The sequence below is a fragment of the Corvus moneduloides genome, chromosome 6 (genome assembly GCF_009650955.1).
Source record: "Corvus moneduloides isolate bCorMon1 chromosome 6, bCorMon1.pri, whole genome shotgun sequence".
In the NCBI taxonomy this organism is placed as follows: domain Eukaryota; kingdom Metazoa; phylum Chordata; class Aves; order Passeriformes; family Corvidae; genus Corvus; species Corvus moneduloides.
Genome location: NC_045481.1, coordinates 16012727 through 16031385, shown reverse-complemented (window position 1 = coordinate 16031385; position 18659 = coordinate 16012727). Strand labels below are relative to the sequence as shown.

Sequence of the window (18659 nt, the reverse complement as noted above, 5' to 3'; positions counted from 1 at the left end):
GAAAACCTTTTCTATCTTTTTTGAAATATATCATCCAAACAGTTTTTCTACTTCAGAATTCTTTTGTCTAGTTCTAAACTCAAACTTCAGAGCAACTTAAAATGTTTGCACTTAAAATGTTTGCACTGTTTATGCCTCTGAACCTTTCTAATTAAAGCAAAATATGTGGGCTGGAATCTCAAACTGATGTAAATCAGCAGAGCTCCATTAACTTCTTTAGAGCTATGCTTCTTAATTTCAGTATTAGCTTTTCAGCAAAAATGTGGTTAAGAAATGAGAGTTAAAGGGAATGGAAATTAAAATGAGTTTTACTCTAATTTATGTCTGCAAAGTGTAAATATGTTAAAATCCCCATGTTGACCAAAAAAAATCCATGCAATTATTTTGCTCAGTGAACCATTTAAGCTGTTGATTCATCTGCAGGCACATTTCAAAATCTCCCAACTGTTAAATTTAGGAAGAAAAAACCAAACTGATAAAAACAAGCTGTTACTTGGTTAACTGCCCAGTCTTGTACTAAACCACAATATATGCTTTCACTGTAAGAATGGGAAGGGGTTTGTCTAGTGGATGGAACAACTGCTGGAAATCAAACTGGTACATATCATTCCCAACTGTGGCATTAATTAGACCATGCAGTTGGGGAAATCATGTTCTATCATTCAGCTTGTGTCTTCACTGCAAAATTAATTTGAATGATCTATCTTGAATTAGTTTAACATCGACGAGAGCAACTGCGCTGGAAAATAACGCATGAGCTTCACACAGTGATTGAATGACTGCAGTGATTGTATTAGTTGCTGATGAGAGGTGCTGAAGTAAGCAGTAACTAGTGCTTTCTGACAGGCTAGCCAACTGGAATCAAAGCACTGCCATGCTCAAGTTAAGGATTTTAAAAGACATAATCCATTATTAAGCAAGAAAGGTTTATCAGGTCTTACTGTTTCACAGACCAGGTACAAGATTTTATGCACAGTATTTGTTGTTTGCCAAGTACCAGAAGAAGCATTTTCACAGAAGAAAGAAAATGGTACTTGTCTGGTAGTGTCCTTTGGTGTTTACAAGTCCTTGATTCTAGGTAAATTGAAATACACAAACAGGTCAGTTGGCTTGCTGTATTCATCAGCTACATTGCGCCAGGCTGGTGAAGGGAGTTAGAAAGAGTATGAGGCACTTTCATACATTTTCCCTCTGACTGTGAAAGAGATTGGCACAGTGACACTATTAAGTTAGTGATTTAGTAATCCAAAATGGGCATATAAAGAAGTTTTGAAATGTTAGATCTGGCTCTCTGGGCAGATGAGATATGGTTGATCAGATCAGCAGTTTAAGGCTCTGTTTTTCTTACATCAGGTGAAAGCAGATGAAGTTTGTGGTGAGGCTCTGCTGTCTTAAGTACTCACTGTCCTAGTCCACATTTTTTCATTTTCTGACCACTCTTCCAGCCACCTTCTGCTTCTGCAGTCATATTCTATCAGATTTCTTGTTATGACTGTCTCTGCTTTCTGGTGCACAGCAGGAGTACAAGGAACCACCTTATTTGTGCACGTTGGGTTTTTTTCACCTGTTTGAGGAAAATCTAAATAAATACATATAGAGAGAATATGAACAGAATATATATGTATGTTCTGTGTATTTCTAATATATGTTAGAAAGTTGGAATTGCCTCTTCATCTAAACTAGTACTAAGAGAGCAAAATCAGTTTCTGAACTACCTGATGTAATGAGATGAAGATGATACAAGTTTATTTTAAGACAAGCTTATTTTAAGAAGAGTAATGCAGTGTTGTTCCTATATGGGCCGAAGTGAAAGCACTCTGTATGTTTTGCAGCTGTGTGTTTAGGTTCATTGAATGGCACTGCAGAGTGTGATGTGGGTAATACTGGAGTCTCACCTCATTGAGACCAGACTCAAAAACATCCTTTGAATGAGCTATATCTACATGTATTTTGTGGGCACCATCTTGGTGTGATGTTTCTTAAGAAAATTTTGGATGTTATTGTGAGATTTTTAAAATTTTATGTGTATGGTCTCAGAAAGTGCTTTATAATATGTGGCCTAAATATGTGCTACTGTTGGGTATGATTAGATGAGTATGTCATTTTCTCCTCTTGTTGAGAATTTAGTGCATATACTTAACTGATTTTTTTCCTCCTTCCTTAGCTTTCAGATGCTGATTCTTTTCCTACCGTGTTCTGAGACTCCATAATTCTCTGTATTTTATAGTTACCTCAGTGATATTTATAGACAGTGATTGTTTCCCGTGGTGCCTTTCTGATGGTCCAGGTAAATGTACCTTTCTTGCTTCTCAAGGCCGGACAATATAGTTTGGTGCCTGTTAAGCCTTTTGCAAGCGTCCATCAGGTACAAATATATTTTTGATTTTTGGGATTTTCTGCTGAATGTTACCTCATAGTCTGTGTGCATACTGAGTAGTAAACCGTTGCAGAATAAGCTGGAGAGAACTCAATAATTTGCTTGTCAGGCAGTGAAGTTTGGAAAGAAATTAAAATCTGCTGGCACTCTTTAAATAGTTTGCACTATTGATGGCTACTTTGGCATGAGAAGCGCTGCCCTCTGACTTGGTTTCAGACGGTACATGCACACAGGATTGTGACAGGATTGGGATGCATGGTTTTACAAAGCAACACTCCAAACTTGCAGCTTGAGAATTTTTGCAGTAATGGAGAAATACCTGAGTTTAAGTGAGCTATTTGTAGTACCAGCAGCAGTGAAGCAGAAGCTCCAGCTATGACCTATATATCCAGGCTTCCAGCTGGGCTTGTGCCATATGAGCTGAAGCTTGTGTGACAGTACTTCCCCTATTAATGGTGTCTGACCTAGCTGGATTAAAGGGAGACATGTGTTGTGTTAAACTGTACTTTCTTCTGCGCTTAACTTCTAAAGTCTAAAAAAAACCTGTATGGATGGTTGGGCCCATGATTGGGCTGTGACATTACTAAATCGATGTACCTTTTTTCCCCTTATTTCTTTCCTTCTGCTCATTTCACTTCAGTGGCTTTTGGCCTTGTACTCCGCTTTGTGTACCATTGCTCTAAGTAGAGTTTGTCTCTTCTTTCTGTGAATTGGTATGAGCTTCATTGCAACATTTATTTACAGATACTAAATAGTCATGGAATAGGATTCCATGTGCTAGAACACAGCATGAGAAGGACTGTAATTTTGGATCGTGAAATTATTGTCATGTTTTTCTTACTACTTTCCAACAGTGGACTCTGTTGCTGTTTGCCTCTATTCTACATCAAGATCACTTTTATTCTGGAATAATTACTATGCATTTAGGAGATAAATCAGTTTCCCTCCCTCAAATCTCCAGTGCTGCTTAATATGTGTAAGTCTGCAGATGTTCTAAGAAAGCTGGTTTTTACTTACTAGATTTCATATCAAATGTGAGGCTGTTGAAGTATGTAGTAGAGGCTAGAACCTAAAAGAGATTGTTCTTGAAGTACTGCAGTACTGTTTACAGCTTCTTACTGAGTTTCTAGACTAATGAGAAAATGCTCCAAGGGATGTTGTCTGGGGAGGACAGTGCAAATCTGCCATTTGAAAAAATATTTGTGTAGTAAAGGAATCATGAAATAGGAGCTGGAGATTTAAGTCTCAGTTACCTTAGATGGGATTACTAATGTGGAAAAGGTGAAGGAGATGTTAGTCTGTGGCATAAGAAACATGTTGACATCATTTTATATTCTTGAACAGAAACCACATGCTGGAACGTTCATGTATTTGTGACTTGGAGATAAAGCATATGAACTGAGGAGGGATGCTCGTAATCCTGTGTGCTCACAAAGTGTAAACCTAGCCCTGCAAAACTGTGATGTTCGTTTAAAAGATAAACAAGTCCAGGTCTCTTTTCTGTTTGTCTTCTGGGTTTTGTAAATTTTTAGATTTTTGGGCTCAGGCCCTCTTCTACAAACACAAAGGCTTGAAGCAGATTTTTTTGTTTTAAGTGAAAGCGGATGTTCTTACATAATTGCATGATTTCAGGACCATGGTTTCAGAAAAAGTAAAAAAACGAATATTTACATGTTTTACAGAGAAGTAATGAGAGTTGGCTATTCCACTTGAGCATGGCTCACACGGAAAAACTGTTGTGCTTCTGATTTCCATATGAAAATGAGTCTTTGAAAGCACCAAGGGGGTACATGGAACCAAAAATTATACTAAATGGTTGACTTCAAAGCCTGACTTCATCCAGAGGTTTTTAACACTGTTGGAGGGGTTTTTTTTGAGAGCTTAGTAGGTGCAACTTGAATTAATTTTTCAAAATTCAACTTCCTTCCAAAATAAAAACAAAATTCAGAGAATTAACTGGCAGATTGCAGCTTGTGGCATCAACAGCCTGATTTTTATAAGGGCTGGGTAGGACGTCTGAGTTCCTTGAAAATTTTGGCTTGCTTGTACTGAGCTCTCTTGGGTATTCTGGCCTCAGAAAGGTCACCAAAGAGGCCTTAAGGCCTCTGCCTTATCGCAGCATCTTTGAATTTCACCTGTTCGTCTTGGTTAAAGGAGCTTTTTGGACAAAGCACAGGAAAACTCACTGTTGGAAACAATCCTAAGTTGGCATGGGTGGAATAAGTGTTTGAGTAGGTCTTTTTACAACTGCCTTCCGTAATTTTCCTTCTATATCTAGAAAGAGAAGCTGCTAAGTAAGGAAATGAAGCCATGCCCAACTTCATTTTATGCCTTTCTCTGGTCTTAATATGACTTAAAGTCTGCTGTTGCTCTGCTATCTCATGCCCATTTGTTTCTAGAAAAGCAGTTTGTTTGACTTAATCTTAGCCTGGTATAGTTTCTGTGCTATTTCAACTTGGAGAATGTAACAGTTTTACCAGAGGGTTAAAATCCCTATTTGGATGGGGTATATTTTAAATATTAAGTTTCCTCTCCTTATCCATGCATTTGGGGAAAAAGAATGGTGTGTGCCAATACAGCTGCTTTTAAATGAGCCATGCTGAAGCTTTTACTGAAGTAGAAGGGATTCAAAAGCCTATTATTATGCATTAACTGTACTGAAGGCACAATAGCACAGTTATGTTTAACATGCACTTCTGTTCTGAATGATAGCTGCTGTGGCAGCTCTTGTGGTTGCTTATTTCTTTCTTCTTAGTGCTTTCTGCATGTGATCTGTTCAGTTTTCAAGTAACCTGGTAGCTTTTCTGGCTACCAGCTGTTCAAGCTTAATCTGTGGTCTGGCTTGGATCAAGTCAATTTTGCCAGTCATTTTGCCATTTGAATGTGGTTGTCACTTCTACTGAGGGTGTACCAGGCAGGAAATAGCCTCATATTCTGTGTTATTTGAGGTCTGTCTCCAACGTGTGTAAGGAGGTAGTAACCACCCTGAAGAAAGACAGGCAGAAGGAGCTCAGTTGTACAGAAAAGTACTTTTGTAGTCATTTTGCAAGCAGAGATGTTAATGGAAAAGGTTCCGTGATATTTTATGAGGAAAGATGTTATTTCCTGTCACTTCATTTATATCTGTTCATAGATGCAATCGTCCTTCTTACTAGCTCTGAAATGGTAGCCAGCTTTTACTTTTTGAAGGGCAGTTTTGATCCCATTGTTCACGTGGCATCAATGGAGTAATGTTGGAATGCACTAATAATGCATCCCTCTGCCAAATGAGGTCTTCAGATGTTCAGAGAAGAAGATTTCTACCTTGAACCAAATTCACTTAACTGATCCCTCTTGCTTGCATTTTCAAGCAGCACAGGGAAGATTTTCTTCCTGCTATGAAATTCTGTAGTGTGGGGAAATCTGTCAAGGGCAGCTTCTCTGGTGGTTGTTCCTTGTACACTGCTGAGAGAGTAATTTTTTGTGAACCAAGGAAGAGATAGTGGCCTACTCTGATTGCCAAGCTATTTATTAGGCATAATGCAACAGTATATGTAAGAGCATACTCAGTAACAAAATTGGCGAGTTAATACCCAGTATGTGTAAAAGTGTCATTCTGTGCCAAATGGAGTGGGTCGTTTCAAAGGGGGTCACTAGTCCACAGTGTCTTAAAGTTATGTTACACTTTTTGTAATCTTTTCAGTGAAGTGCTACGACTTGTCTGGTTGATTTTCAAAGCCTATTGTTACAGAAACCAGGTTGTCATTTTCCCCCTGGCAATACAGTCTATGAATAGATCTGTAGTGAAATCCCCTTGAAGATGCTATTGACGTGTCAGACAAAGCAGCTTCTTCTTGGTGTTATTGTGAGGTGAACAAATTGAGTTTATAAGTGATGAGGCTGAACAATTAGCATAAATACTTTCCATCCTTTAGTTCTGGAAGAGATTTTTGAATCTGACTGGGAGTAAAAGAAAATTCAAAACAAGACCTTAATTGAGCTTGAGCTGATAATACCAAGACCTCATAGTGTGATGTTTGATTCTCCAGCTTGTTTGCAGCTGGAAGGCTTACCTGTGAAAAACACAAGGAATGATTCTTTTCTGTAGGGATGAAAAGTTGCCTGACCTTTTAATAACTGTCCTTTTTATGTGAGTCACAGTATTGATTGTTAATCCAGTCATTATCCTTTTTCCAAAAGGTGATCTTGCCAGGGACATCACTTTTTACCTGTATTTAAAAAGAACACAGCCAATCTGAGTCAAAAACCCAGCAGAGCCAGAGAGCTCTCTCCCTCATATGAAAGAAGATGCTGTAGACCGTAGAAACCAGTGACTTTCAGGAAGAAAAAAATGAGAGGAAGGTGGAGAGGGGACATAAAATGTATGAAGCTCAGAATGGGAAACCAGAGCCAAATTCCATGTAGAAGACACAATTTTTTACTGGTAACTGATGTGTGTAGTTAATTCATAGAACAGTCAAGAGGTAGTAAAATTTAAACCTGTTCACATTATTCCACAGGGCTTATTCAGTTCTGAGAACCAGAATTATTCCCCCAGAGCTGGGAAATGACATGTTGTATCTGAAAAAGTTGCACCAGTGCTGGACCCTGCCAGTGTTTGAACTGCTTTGCCAGCCTTGGCTCAGAGTAGTGTAAACAGAGCTGAGGCAGTATGAGTCAGTAAGTAAAAAAGGGGAGAAGGTGAAAATTAATTTTAGTACCCTGGTTTAGGAATCTGAGGTGTAAAATAAAAGGGTTGGTGTCCATAGGTGGGGTTTTGAAGGATACATACATGTTTTGTCGGGAAAACAAGTGTCATAATAAGAGAAGATCCCAGAAGAGTTCAGAAGTTGTATGAATGGTCTTGGAGGCCAGGGAGAAAAAACCAAACAAAACATGATCCCAAACCTTGGGAACCTTTTAGAGTTATTTTGAGGACATTAAAACAACACAAAGCTAATACATGAAATGCTGCTCTCTGATTCGCTGATGCATCCTCATGTTGCACTACTTGTGTATCCTTGTGTCATCACTGACTCCCTGGATCAGGAACTGGGATTTCATTGTGCCTTTCAATTTTTTGGTTGACAGATAATTCTTAATGTGTTTTTTCATTATTTGACATTGACTTAATGAGTACAAATACTTTTCTTTTTTTATAAAAGAGAAAAGAAACTCAATGTAAGTCCAGGATTTAATAAGGTCTTAATTCTACTTTCTATTGTAGCTAATCCAGTCTTGTACAGATATTTTCATAACTTCATACTGATGGAAAGAGAGTAATATATATATACCATAAATATACCATTCTTTACAATCATATATTAAATGGATTTAATGGTTGGGAGTTGAGTCAGTTATTTGCTTCATAAGCTGCCACTTTACTGTTGCACATATAGTCACACTTGGGAGTCCTCTTTTGATTGAGCAATGCAGATTGAATTAATATACCAGAGAGATAAAATTTTCTCATAATTCTACTGTTTATGAGGTGAGGGGTATGGAGGAGGATGCTTAGTGTGCCTCCTGCCAGATGGTACTTTTCCTGCAAATAGAAAGCTTGATCTTTGGCATCATGTAGTTTTACATGGATGCACAAATGCCTCTTGAAGAAGTTGGGTGGTGTTTCAGATAATTTCTTTGCACTTCATTTGGATGCCTTATTGTTGCCCAGGTAGTATAATCCATGAGACGAGTTTACTAAAGAATTATGTCTACAGAAGCATCCTTGTAGAATTTTTCAAATAAACATGTATTTCTTTGAATAACCCATTCCTGATTTGCTGTAAGACTGCTGCATGGGTTATTATCCAGCAGAAGCTGAACTGAGCATTTGGGGGAAAACCCACAAGTCATCCTGCTACAGAAAACTGGAAACAGCTGTCTAATGGGAATGGGAGCTTAAAGCTCGGTAATTCTAATTTTTTTCCAGATGGCATCCAACATTATCAGTGAACTGTTCTTTATTTCTTCTTTGGTCCTCGTAAGATTTATATGTTACCTGCTTTCATGTTTAGATGCACTTGCCCAGTGTACCGTTTTTCTTCACTGACAATTTAGTTAAGGGCATACTACCTTGTGATTTTACGAAGAGTTCTTTTAAAATTTGAGATTTATGTTTATGTTTTTCATTTTTTTTAGGCTTCCTGTAATTCTTTAGAAAACATACCTTTAATGTACCCTGGAACATTTGTGATTTTCTAATGACTATTCAAATCCATTATATCTAATTTGGGAATTATTATTAAAAAGTATATCATATGACACGTTTTATATTTGAGTAAACTAGTTTCACTGTGATGGTAAGATCTTTGGGTTTGACTTTGTTTCCAGTATTGACACTACATTACGTAACTAAAGTCCATACTTTTCTATGAGCAAAAGGTACCCGCTTTTCTTTTCTCAAGTACACAGTTAGCATCACAATATTGTCAGTGCACAGGTTGTGCAAGAGGATCAGATGAGTGTATTATGTCATTCCCTGAGACTATTACCTACATGTTCTGAGGTCAGCACTGTCCTTCTGAGACTGTACCACTTGCACCTGAGCTAATGGGTGAAACAAGACAGGGGACCGACCCTTTTGACATTCATGGTACAGCCAATATGGGAGGATGCTTTCCAAGCTGCTAACCATCTTTCTGTAAGGATCTTCCAACTGCACTGATTTTGAAGAGCAGTACGGGCTAAAGTCACAAATGTTTTAAAAGCAAGAGTAGTTCTAAGACATGCTTATCCTATTTATTGCGACTCGGCTGATATAGGACCCCTGCATTCAGGGCGATGTTGTTGGAAGGAGTGATGATTTTTTGGCTTTCAAACAAATCTAACAGATTAGTACAGAATTATAAATTAGTGCAGTTTGAAGTACCATGAAGTCTGCTGCAAGTTCAACTCCTGTCAAAAACTGTTGACATTTTGCTGCTGACACCAGGTAATGATGCATGCATTTGCTTGACAGGTACAAAGAAGCTCACTCCTGCACACAGTGATGAGTTTGTTTCCTGTCACTGAGGCACAGTTGCATGTGTATGAACACAACCGCTGGCCTGGGGAAGATGAAGATCTGGAATGTGGAAAGGGAATTGTACATAAGCAGAAATACACTTACGTGCAGAGGTGCCTAAAGCTGTTTGCAGTGCTTAAACAAATGACACAAACTTGAAATATTCAAGCTGGCTTGTGAATATGATTATTGAAGGGGTTAAAGGGGAAGTATGTAATTCTGTCTTCTGTCTATCCTTCATCCCCTTACAGCTCTTCTCAGGGTGAGTCTGATGATCAGCAATCCCTAAATGCCGGGGTGAAGGGGTAGGCATTGCAATCTGTAGCTGTAATGTGTCCTGACGGGACAAGAGGAGCAAGGTGTAGGCATTAAAGGGGGCGGTGAGCTTTTGTGTACATCTTGTACCTAACCCTCTTCCTGCAAAGGCAGAGCTGATCGGACACAGCCTTCAAAAATCTACAGATCCATTTTCCTTGTGAGGAGCAACATTAAGAGTTGTAGCGGGCTTGAATGCTTAGCAGGTGTTAAGAGTTGGTGTGTTTGTTGTGAGTAAATCAACTGCTAATAAGGTGAAGAAATCACATGTCAAGGCAGGTTATAAAACCACAGATCCACGTGGTTGTTGAGATGATTGTCAGGCTTAGGGGATTCTGAAACTCAACTTCATTGGCAGTCTGCCTGTCAGAGCATGGGTAGGGCATGTGGAAACAATGCTCCCACGGTACCCAGAATTAATCTGCTAACAGCCTAAGTCAGGGCAGGTGTCACCGGCATGCCGGGGTTGCCCCAGCTGCTTCGTGCCAGGTCTTTGCTCCAGAGCCATGTAGGCGGCTTGTGCTGTGCAGCTGCTTTTATATTCTGTTCTGAGGCATGCTGTTTGCAAGCCTTGTATAGCTCTTTAGCCACAGGCAGCTCAGCCAGAGCTTTTTATCAAAGGTGAATCATCCTTTCTGTCATGCCATAATGAAGGATTTTTTTATCTCCATGAGTCAGAGAAAAAGGTGGTGATGTCCCCTCCAAGTCGTAACTGGATTAAGCTGCTTTTGTTTCCCCACTCGTTTAATGATCGGAGAGAGGGAACAAGCTACAGAATGATGGCAATTTCAGTATAGGCTTGGCTTTCTTGGTGCCCTCTCTTCCTCCTGAGATCTGTGCTGGATAAGATGAGCTGCAGGAGCCATGAGTTTGCAACGGTACCAGCAGGATAAATATTTCTGTATTTCTATCTGGTTTTAAGATGATGGGTGTATGTTCCCCTCCTTTTTTTGGCAAAGGTTAGCCCCATTAGATGTACTGCTTTTCGTTTAATCTCCTTCTCCCATCTGTTCTGTCTCTTTTCAGTAGAAACCAAGGAGATGTAGCTCCCACTCAGACAGCCAGATAACTCCCTCTCCCCTACACAAGAAAATATCTCTGTGTGAGGCAGAGCAGTGCCTTGCTGTGCACACACATCAGATTGTACCATGAGGGCAGACTGCTCTCTCAAACTCTGATAATGTCGTATTCCCTCTGTCAGCTTATACGGACGAGGGAATGCCGCTGCTCCCTTCAGTTACATCTTGTTGAATCCCCAGGCCTAAGATAGGACCCAAGGGAATCCAAACAGCTTTTTTTCTGAGAAACCAGGTTATCACAGCAGTAGGTAAGGAAAACAAATAGTTTAAAATACTAAAGCCATGATATAGCTAGTAAATAAAGAACAGTGCATGTAGATAAGGTATACAGAATTTATAGATGAGAGTTAGACCAAACCTATGGTTATTTGGATAATAAAGCCATAAAGACAGCAAATGTTTATACTGTAAAACTCCATACTGTACCTTGGAACTCACTGGTAGGTGGCCATTTCATTAAGGAGGAAATCTTGCCTACCAAGCTCCAGAGCTTTGGTTAATTTCCCTGACTTTTAAAGAAGATCTTGAATTGTCTCCTTGTGAGAACAGCTACACACCATGAGTTCTTTGTAGAGAGGAGCATTATCTTTGAGAAAAGCTGTCTTCATGTTAATTCATGTAATATTACCTCTGTGAGACAAGCAGGTATTTATTGCAGGTAGTTACTTATTACTAATACTATTATCACCAGAATATACTGTTACCACTGTCTATGAAGCAGGGCAGTTTGCAGTAAAGCTGCTTTGCTTTTGTTTTGTGACCAGATGCCTAGGCTCATTTTTATTTTCTGGTTCTTACCCTTGATGTCCTTGGGACTTCTGTTTTCCTGTTTGGTATTAACTTCAGATAAGTAAAGTCACCTTAGAAAGATTAGAAAAACGGTGATTTTTATTCATGCTTCTTGAAACCTCAGTTGATACTAACTTAATCTTTTTTAGCGTTGTACTGTGAAATACTATACAGTCAAGTGAGATTACTGGGTAGGTAATAGCTTCCCAGATGACCAATCCATTTTGCCAAGTTAGGGGACAGGGATATATTCCTTGTGCTGTATGGTGGCAGTAAGGGGATGGCACTTCTGGCACAAACACCTGTGATGGGAGCTGCATGTCTTTGCATCCGATTATGTGTAAAGATCAACCTCATGCAGGGTCTTGTTATCATTGTTAGAGACTCGGGCCAGGGCTCTGTTCTTTCCTTTCCTATGAGTATTCTCACAGCCACAGCTTGAATGGAGGAGACAGAGGACAAAATGGGGGTTGGAATGAGAAAAGTCGTGTGTGTGTCCTGAATACATCCATGTGGGCATGGTATTTGAGGCAGTGATGTAAAAGCAACCATATTGTGTAAGGTGCCAGCACCTGGAGATCTGGGTCTTTTCTCCCACAGGAGAAGTTTCCTTATTGCTTTTTTAGTTACTAATCACTTTGGTTAATATTAGTTTTTAATAGGCAGAATTTATTAAAAAAACACATGCTTTGTATGCTTACTGATTTTTTACCATACATTATTTCATGGGGTGGAGAATAACTTCTCTGAAAAATTTTCCTTTTGTCAGTTAATGAATTTGACAAGAAGGTTTTAAAGCTGATGGTATTTCAGTCTTACTCCAGAAGAGTATTCTGCTCTCATGGAGGGAATGATATTACATGGAGGGAATGGTATTTTACTATACTAGATATTACTATATTACTATATATAGCAGTGTATTGCTACAAGAAACCTCCTTGACTGTTACATGCGTATATGCTTCTGTTGGCATCTTAAAACGTTTATAAAATATATTAAATAGATTGAAGCGTTGCAGATTGCTGCATCTTGACCAGTAGTCTGTACTGTGTTCCTGTAAGAGTAAGAATGTCAACTGTGATTACATAGTGTCTCAAAACTACAGAGCAGTAAAGAAATTCTGAAGTGGCAAGCTGTAATGTAATACATCAGAAGAGACATTTTTTGTTTGGTCATGTTTCTACAGATGCATCCTTATTTTTCATTCTTCCACTTATACACGCTGTACATTTTTAAAAAAAATATATATATAATTTTCTTTCAGCCATTAATGAGTTTCCTGAAGATTTATTTACAAATAAAGAACGTCAGCAAGGAGGAATTCTGCTTCATATCATTGCTGTAAGTTTTCCTCTACTGTGCTTCATTTTTGTTTTCCTTTTATGTTACTTACTCTCTTTTTTTTAATAAGATACTAATCATTATAGTGACCTTACTAAGCAGAGTTCTGTATGTATCAACAAGTTCTTAATACTTTGATTTGAGTATTTCTAATATGTCTATATGAGTACAAATTCTTAAAAGGTAACACCTTGGGGATGTGGTATAGTGGTGGATTTGATACTGTCAGATTAAGGGTTGGACTTGATGATCTTAAGGATCTTTTCCAACCTAAGTGATTCTATTACACTATGATTCAAGAAAATGATGCAAGTCTGAATGCAGTGCCTATTCATTCATCCCCTTGGAGATAAATCCTGGCAGAATGGATCACATGACTTGTATTTCATGTTGTGTAAACAGAGTGTGGGATTCCTTTGTTGATGACATCGAGCATGATGTGGAAGTTTCTCGAGTCTCTTTCTTTTCTTTTGTGCCTCTATGCAATAGATGCAATTATAATTTAAAAAAAAACCCAAACCAACCCTGAAGAATGTGGAAAATACCATGTGGAGTTTTATTTTCTATTGTAGTAAAAACAAAGCAAGTGAGGCCTGCAGGCTCCTGGTTATCATTTCCAACTCAGGGAGGGTAAAGTAAGAAGGAGCTGTGTTTGATGGACAACAGCAGGATTAGGCCCACTGCATGGGCACAGCACATAAAGCTGCGTAAGACAGTGGGAGAACCACGTGTATGCAGGGAAAAAGGATAATTCCTATGAGTTTTTGGTGTAGTGATCCATGGCCAGGGTCCACTTATTTCCAGGTGTAATTGTTTCCTGAATATTGTTAATCAGCCTGGTTTTACTTTCTGTTTAATTACTTGGTCTGATAGTTAGTTAAAAATATAGAGCATGGCTACATAACTTTGTAAGCTTTACCCATTACTTTTTGTTTTATGAAATCTATTGTGGCATCCTGTTCTGTCAAAGTGTGGTACCTTTCATATTTTAGGGTCTGACAAACATTCTTGTTCTAAATGAGATCTTAATTCAAGAATCTGGTTTTACGTCATAAATTTATCAACAGGGAGATTTTTATTTGGAATAGAATAAAAATTGAAGCTGTGTATTTCTGCTAATTTGAATAAAGGTAGCATTGCCTTTTTTCCTCTTTTCACGTACAGGAAAAATCTGAAGTATCCCTGAATTTGTTTTCTTTATAGGCTCTATATATGTTCTATGCTTTGGCCATAGTATGTGATGACTTCTTTGTTCCATCCTTGGAGAAAATTTGTGAGGTATGTTAAAGAACCTCATTACTCTTTTAGAAATTTATTTAGAGAATATTATTTAGAGAACCAAAAATTTTGTGTCATCATTGTGACATTCCTGTTAACTTTTTGGCATTGATCCTTTTCAAATGATTTGAGCTTCCATCAAAAAATGAACCAGTGGTCTGTGTATACTTGTTCCTCTGGCCACACTCAACCAGAAAAAAATCAAATATTTAATGAGATCGGATGGCAAAGCCTACTCTTAAATACCTGAAGCATGTAACTAGGAGAAGTATGGGTTATGGATGAATTGGGTTTATTATTGTACTCCTTTTTTTAAAAGTAACTTCTGAAAAGATATCGTAGATAGAAAAAGGAATGTGTTTGCTATGCAAATCTTATTGCACATCTACCACTGTATCAGCAAGGAGAGAGGAAGTATATGTGGTCCTACCATAAAGTGGAGAAAAGGAAAATGCATGAGAAAAGTATGCACCTTGGATATGGCATGAGAATACTTATTTTAAATGCAAAAAACCCAAAACCCAAAACAAAAACGTAATGCCTTTACATAATTTTTGAAAAGACTTGGCAAAATTACGTGTAGGATTCTGAGTTGATTGTGACAGGTTAGAATTTATACATGGCATGTAAATGTTGTGTTTAGTAGTGAACAAAATGAGTACATAATACAAATGTAGATTTTAACTCCTTTCTAAATGAAAATCTCACCTCCTTTTTGCTTTTAAACAAAAATAAGAGTGATCATTTTCTGAAAAACTCCTGGGGGGTTTTGTAGCTAATTAAAAAGTCTGTTTTCCTATGGCTAAACATACTGCGTTGGTCCTTGATGTTACTATGAGGTACAAACTTACACTTATCAGTAGAAGAACAAATAGAAAAATAACAGAGGTGATCAATAGTAGTAAAATACTCAAAGTATTTTACTCAAAATTTTACTCAAAGTTGGGATCTTTTCTTTCCCTTTCCAGGTGTTCTGTATTCAGCATGCACCTTAGACACCATATTTAAGTCATACCAGTTGGTTGTACCAATTACTGGTTACTGATCCTTCATAAAACCTTTACGTCTTGTCTCATGTTCTGCTGAACATTTAAACAGCTAAGAAGAGTTCAGATAGCACACTTAGGTTTGAGCTCCTGCAGCAGTATGACTGGTAATAGATGATGTTTGTGTTTTATGTTTTGTCAAGATGTGTAGGATGCCATTGTCATCAGCTTAAGATGTTTTCAGGCAAACTGCTTGAGAAACACAGGATTTTTTTACTTCTCCTTTTGTCACTAGTTACTTTTCTGTCCTCAAAAGAAAAATAATGTACTAAAGATGAGCCTAGTGACTCTCAAAAAGGAAAAAGCTGCTCCATAAAACCGTGTTTATAGTTTGAGGGAAGGATATTCAGACTGCTAAATTGATGCAACCCTTGTGCCACTTGTGGACCTGCACATGTTTATGCTGGTCTGAGAACTCTATAACTCTAAGTTATCTATATCCTATTAGAGCTTAAGAGACACTGTCATAAAAATAGATCTCTCTGCCATACTGTGTCTCTCTGCCTCTCCGTGTCTAATTGGACTAATTTTATCTTTGTCAGTGGACTCACTGTTGATTAACAGAGTTGAAAAGTGAAGCCAGAATCAAGCCTGCTGTTTGTAGGATTTATTCACAAAGGTTATATTTTTCTGTTACGGATTTTTATTTTCAAATTTTAGAAGCCCTGAGAGTTGGGGAATTTAATGATTGTGTTTAGAGTTCCAAAGGTAAATTAATGAAAACAATTTGAGATGTTTACAATCTTTTTGAATGTGTAGAGATACTTTTCTGTAATCAGCTCCATGTAAGCCACAATTGACTATTCATTTACATACGTAACTATAAAACTCCACAATGTAGATACAGTATCAGTGCTGAAATTACCAATTGTTTTCTTCTAGAAACTACATTTGAGCGAAGATGTTGCTGGAGCCACATTCATGGCAGCAGGGAGCTCCACCCCAGAGCTGTTTGCATCTGTTATAGGTATGGAGCCCACACATAAGCTTTTTTGAGATCTGCTGCTGAAAAACCAGCAGCAGATCAAGCACAGGTACCCATTCTCCTGTCAATTTATAATCAGCAATTGCAGCTGTCAGCTAGTCTGTGGTTCATGGTGTAATTCACTACTCAAAATATCTCATAAAACTGTGAGTCTCCTCTCAAAACACAGAGAGGAATGTTTGATTCTGAACACAGGAAGCAAAAGAAGAGATTTACTGAAGTCCCCTGAGACGTAATTTGACATATTTGGAAAAAGATTAAGAGCAGCCCTGAGGAGAAAGACTTGGGGGGTGTTGGATGATGAGAAGCTCATCATGATCTGTCAATGTACAGCCAGTGTGTACTTGCAGCCCAGAAAACCAACTGTATCCTGGGCTGCACCAAAAGCAGTGTGGCCAGTAGCTTGAGGGAGGTGATTCTGCCCCTCTACTCCACTCTTACGAGACCCCGTCTAGAGGAAGACACCTTTAAAGGACATCTAGTTCAGCTGCCCTGCAGTGAGCAGCAACATTTCCAACTAGATCAGGTTGCTCAGAGCTCCATCCAACCTAATCCTGAATGTTTCCAGTAGTGGGGTCATCTTTGTGCCAGTGTTTCACCACTCTCATTGTAAAAAATTTATTCCTTTTATCTAGTCTAAATCTACCCTCTTTTAGTTTAAAACCATTACCCCTTGTCCTAGGGATCCTAAAAAGTTTGTCCTCCTTTCCTGTAAGATCCCTTTAAGCATTGAAGGGCTGTAACAAGGTCTCCTCAGAGCCTTCTCTTCTCCAGGCTGAACAAACACAACTCTCAGCCTTTCCTCAAGGTGACCACCCGCACTGCTCTGTCCTCAGCTGCCCTTTCTGAAAAGTCCATAGTCCTTGATAGCAGCACTCCAGTTGTGGGATGTGTCTAACCAAATTTCAGTAATGCAACTAGGTTGTAGCTTTCTAGCAGCATGATGGCTTAAATTTGAAAAATCTTTAGTAAAGCCTTTGTAGGCTTTATCCTGACTGAGGTTTTTACAAACTTTAGGGAAATAGTATACAAAGGAATGCACCATAACCTCACATCCAACTTCTTGAAAAGCAGTGACTGTAAGCCTTTAAGGCTCCCTTTAGCAATCAAGTAACTTTAGCAAAAGTTGTTTGATTTCTCACCTTGGAGAAAGATTTCTGTGCTTTAAATAAATTCCATGCTTCTAATGTGACTGGAGATGTTTTATACTCGTTTGAATGGATTATTGCACAACTACCAACCAAGCTGTGAAACAGAGAACTTGCTGTTGAAGTAACTAGTTAAGAAGTCATTTTATAAAAGTATATATGTATATAGAGGTTTTAAGCCAAAACTGGGGAGCTGCTAGCTAGACTAAAAGTGCAAATCATTACACAGAGAAGCGAGCCTTTATTATGAAACATATTTTGGTTAATCTTTGAAACAGTCTCTACTTCACAAGTAGTACATGTTCTGAGTGACTTAAAATTAAATGACAAAGGTAGTTGTGTGTGTTTTGCTCCCTCTGCAGGTGTATTTATCACTCATGGAGATGTAGGAGTTGGGACCATTGTTGGTTCAGCAGTTTTCAACATCCTCTGCATTGTTGGTGTCTGTGGACTGTTTGCAGGACAGGTTAGTAAGATACTTGTCTTTATGTAGTTCAGTTGCTTACAAATTAGGGGTTTCCATGAGCAAATATTAAAAACAAAAAGACAAAGTCACAGACAAAAATGGCATTGTGAAGAATGTCAAGGATTGGAAAAAATTTACAAATGCTTTACAAATAGCAAATGTTTCTGAAAAGTTCAGCTGTGGTTTCAGCACTCTGAACATGTAGCATACAGAAGAAACTGGTTCTTCTTCATACAATACTGTGTTTACAGTCAGCTGATCAGTGGCATCTGCTGATCCTTCGTGGTACTGATGACAGTCAAAGAATCTGGGACACAAGCATGAGATTTACTCCTTACTCAATAGATGGTTAAACTGTTTATCATATTTTTTCAGGTAGTAAGTCCAGTATATCCACAGATATAAGGAATGAGGAACAACTGATTTGCTGCCGTACAATGAATTGTACTTTACAATTGAAATTATGACCAAATCAAGTATCATTAGTAAGAAATGTGTTTCATTAATGGAAGTTGCTATATGATTTTTATTACTAGTGCTTATTATAGATTCATTGTCTAATAGACTGATAGATCTTCACGGTAGCATAAAACTGCATTTGCTTTCAGAATAGCTGCTAATAATAATAATTACTCTGCTCACACACCTAAGTTATTTTAAGATAGGGGCCTTTTTGTTTGTTTGTTTATCTGTTTCTGAAGTGGCATATTTTTGTTGACTGCAGCTGAGGTATTTTTCAGGTGGTTTGTCTCACCCAGTGGGCTGTGTTCCGGGATTCTATATACTACACAATATCTGTGATCATACTTATTGTTGTAAGTAGTTCTCTTATCAGCTGTTGTGTTTCATT

At 38.2% G+C, this 18659-nt stretch overlaps 1 protein-coding gene across 3 annotated transcripts in view; it reads left to right on the top strand.

Annotated features, from left to right (window-relative positions):
* The window catches only part of SLC24A4 (solute carrier family 24 member 4), a 90147-nt gene that overhangs the window by 40301 nt on the left and 31187 nt on the right, over positions 1–18659 (top strand). For all 3 annotated transcript variants that reach the window (XR_004240686.1, XM_032111536.1, XM_032111537.1), the window contains exons 3-7: positions 12810–12886; positions 14090–14164; positions 16093–16177; positions 17706–17809; positions 18550–18624. Coding sequence is in view for 2 of the 3 variants with exons in the window: in XM_032111536.1 (XP_031967427.1) it covers positions 12810–12886; positions 14090–14164; positions 16093–16177; positions 17706–17809; positions 18550–18624 (416 nt within the window). In the remaining variant the exon portion in view is untranslated. The remainder of the gene's footprint in view (positions 1–12809; positions 12887–14089; positions 14165–16092; positions 16178–17705; positions 17810–18549; positions 18625–18659) is intronic.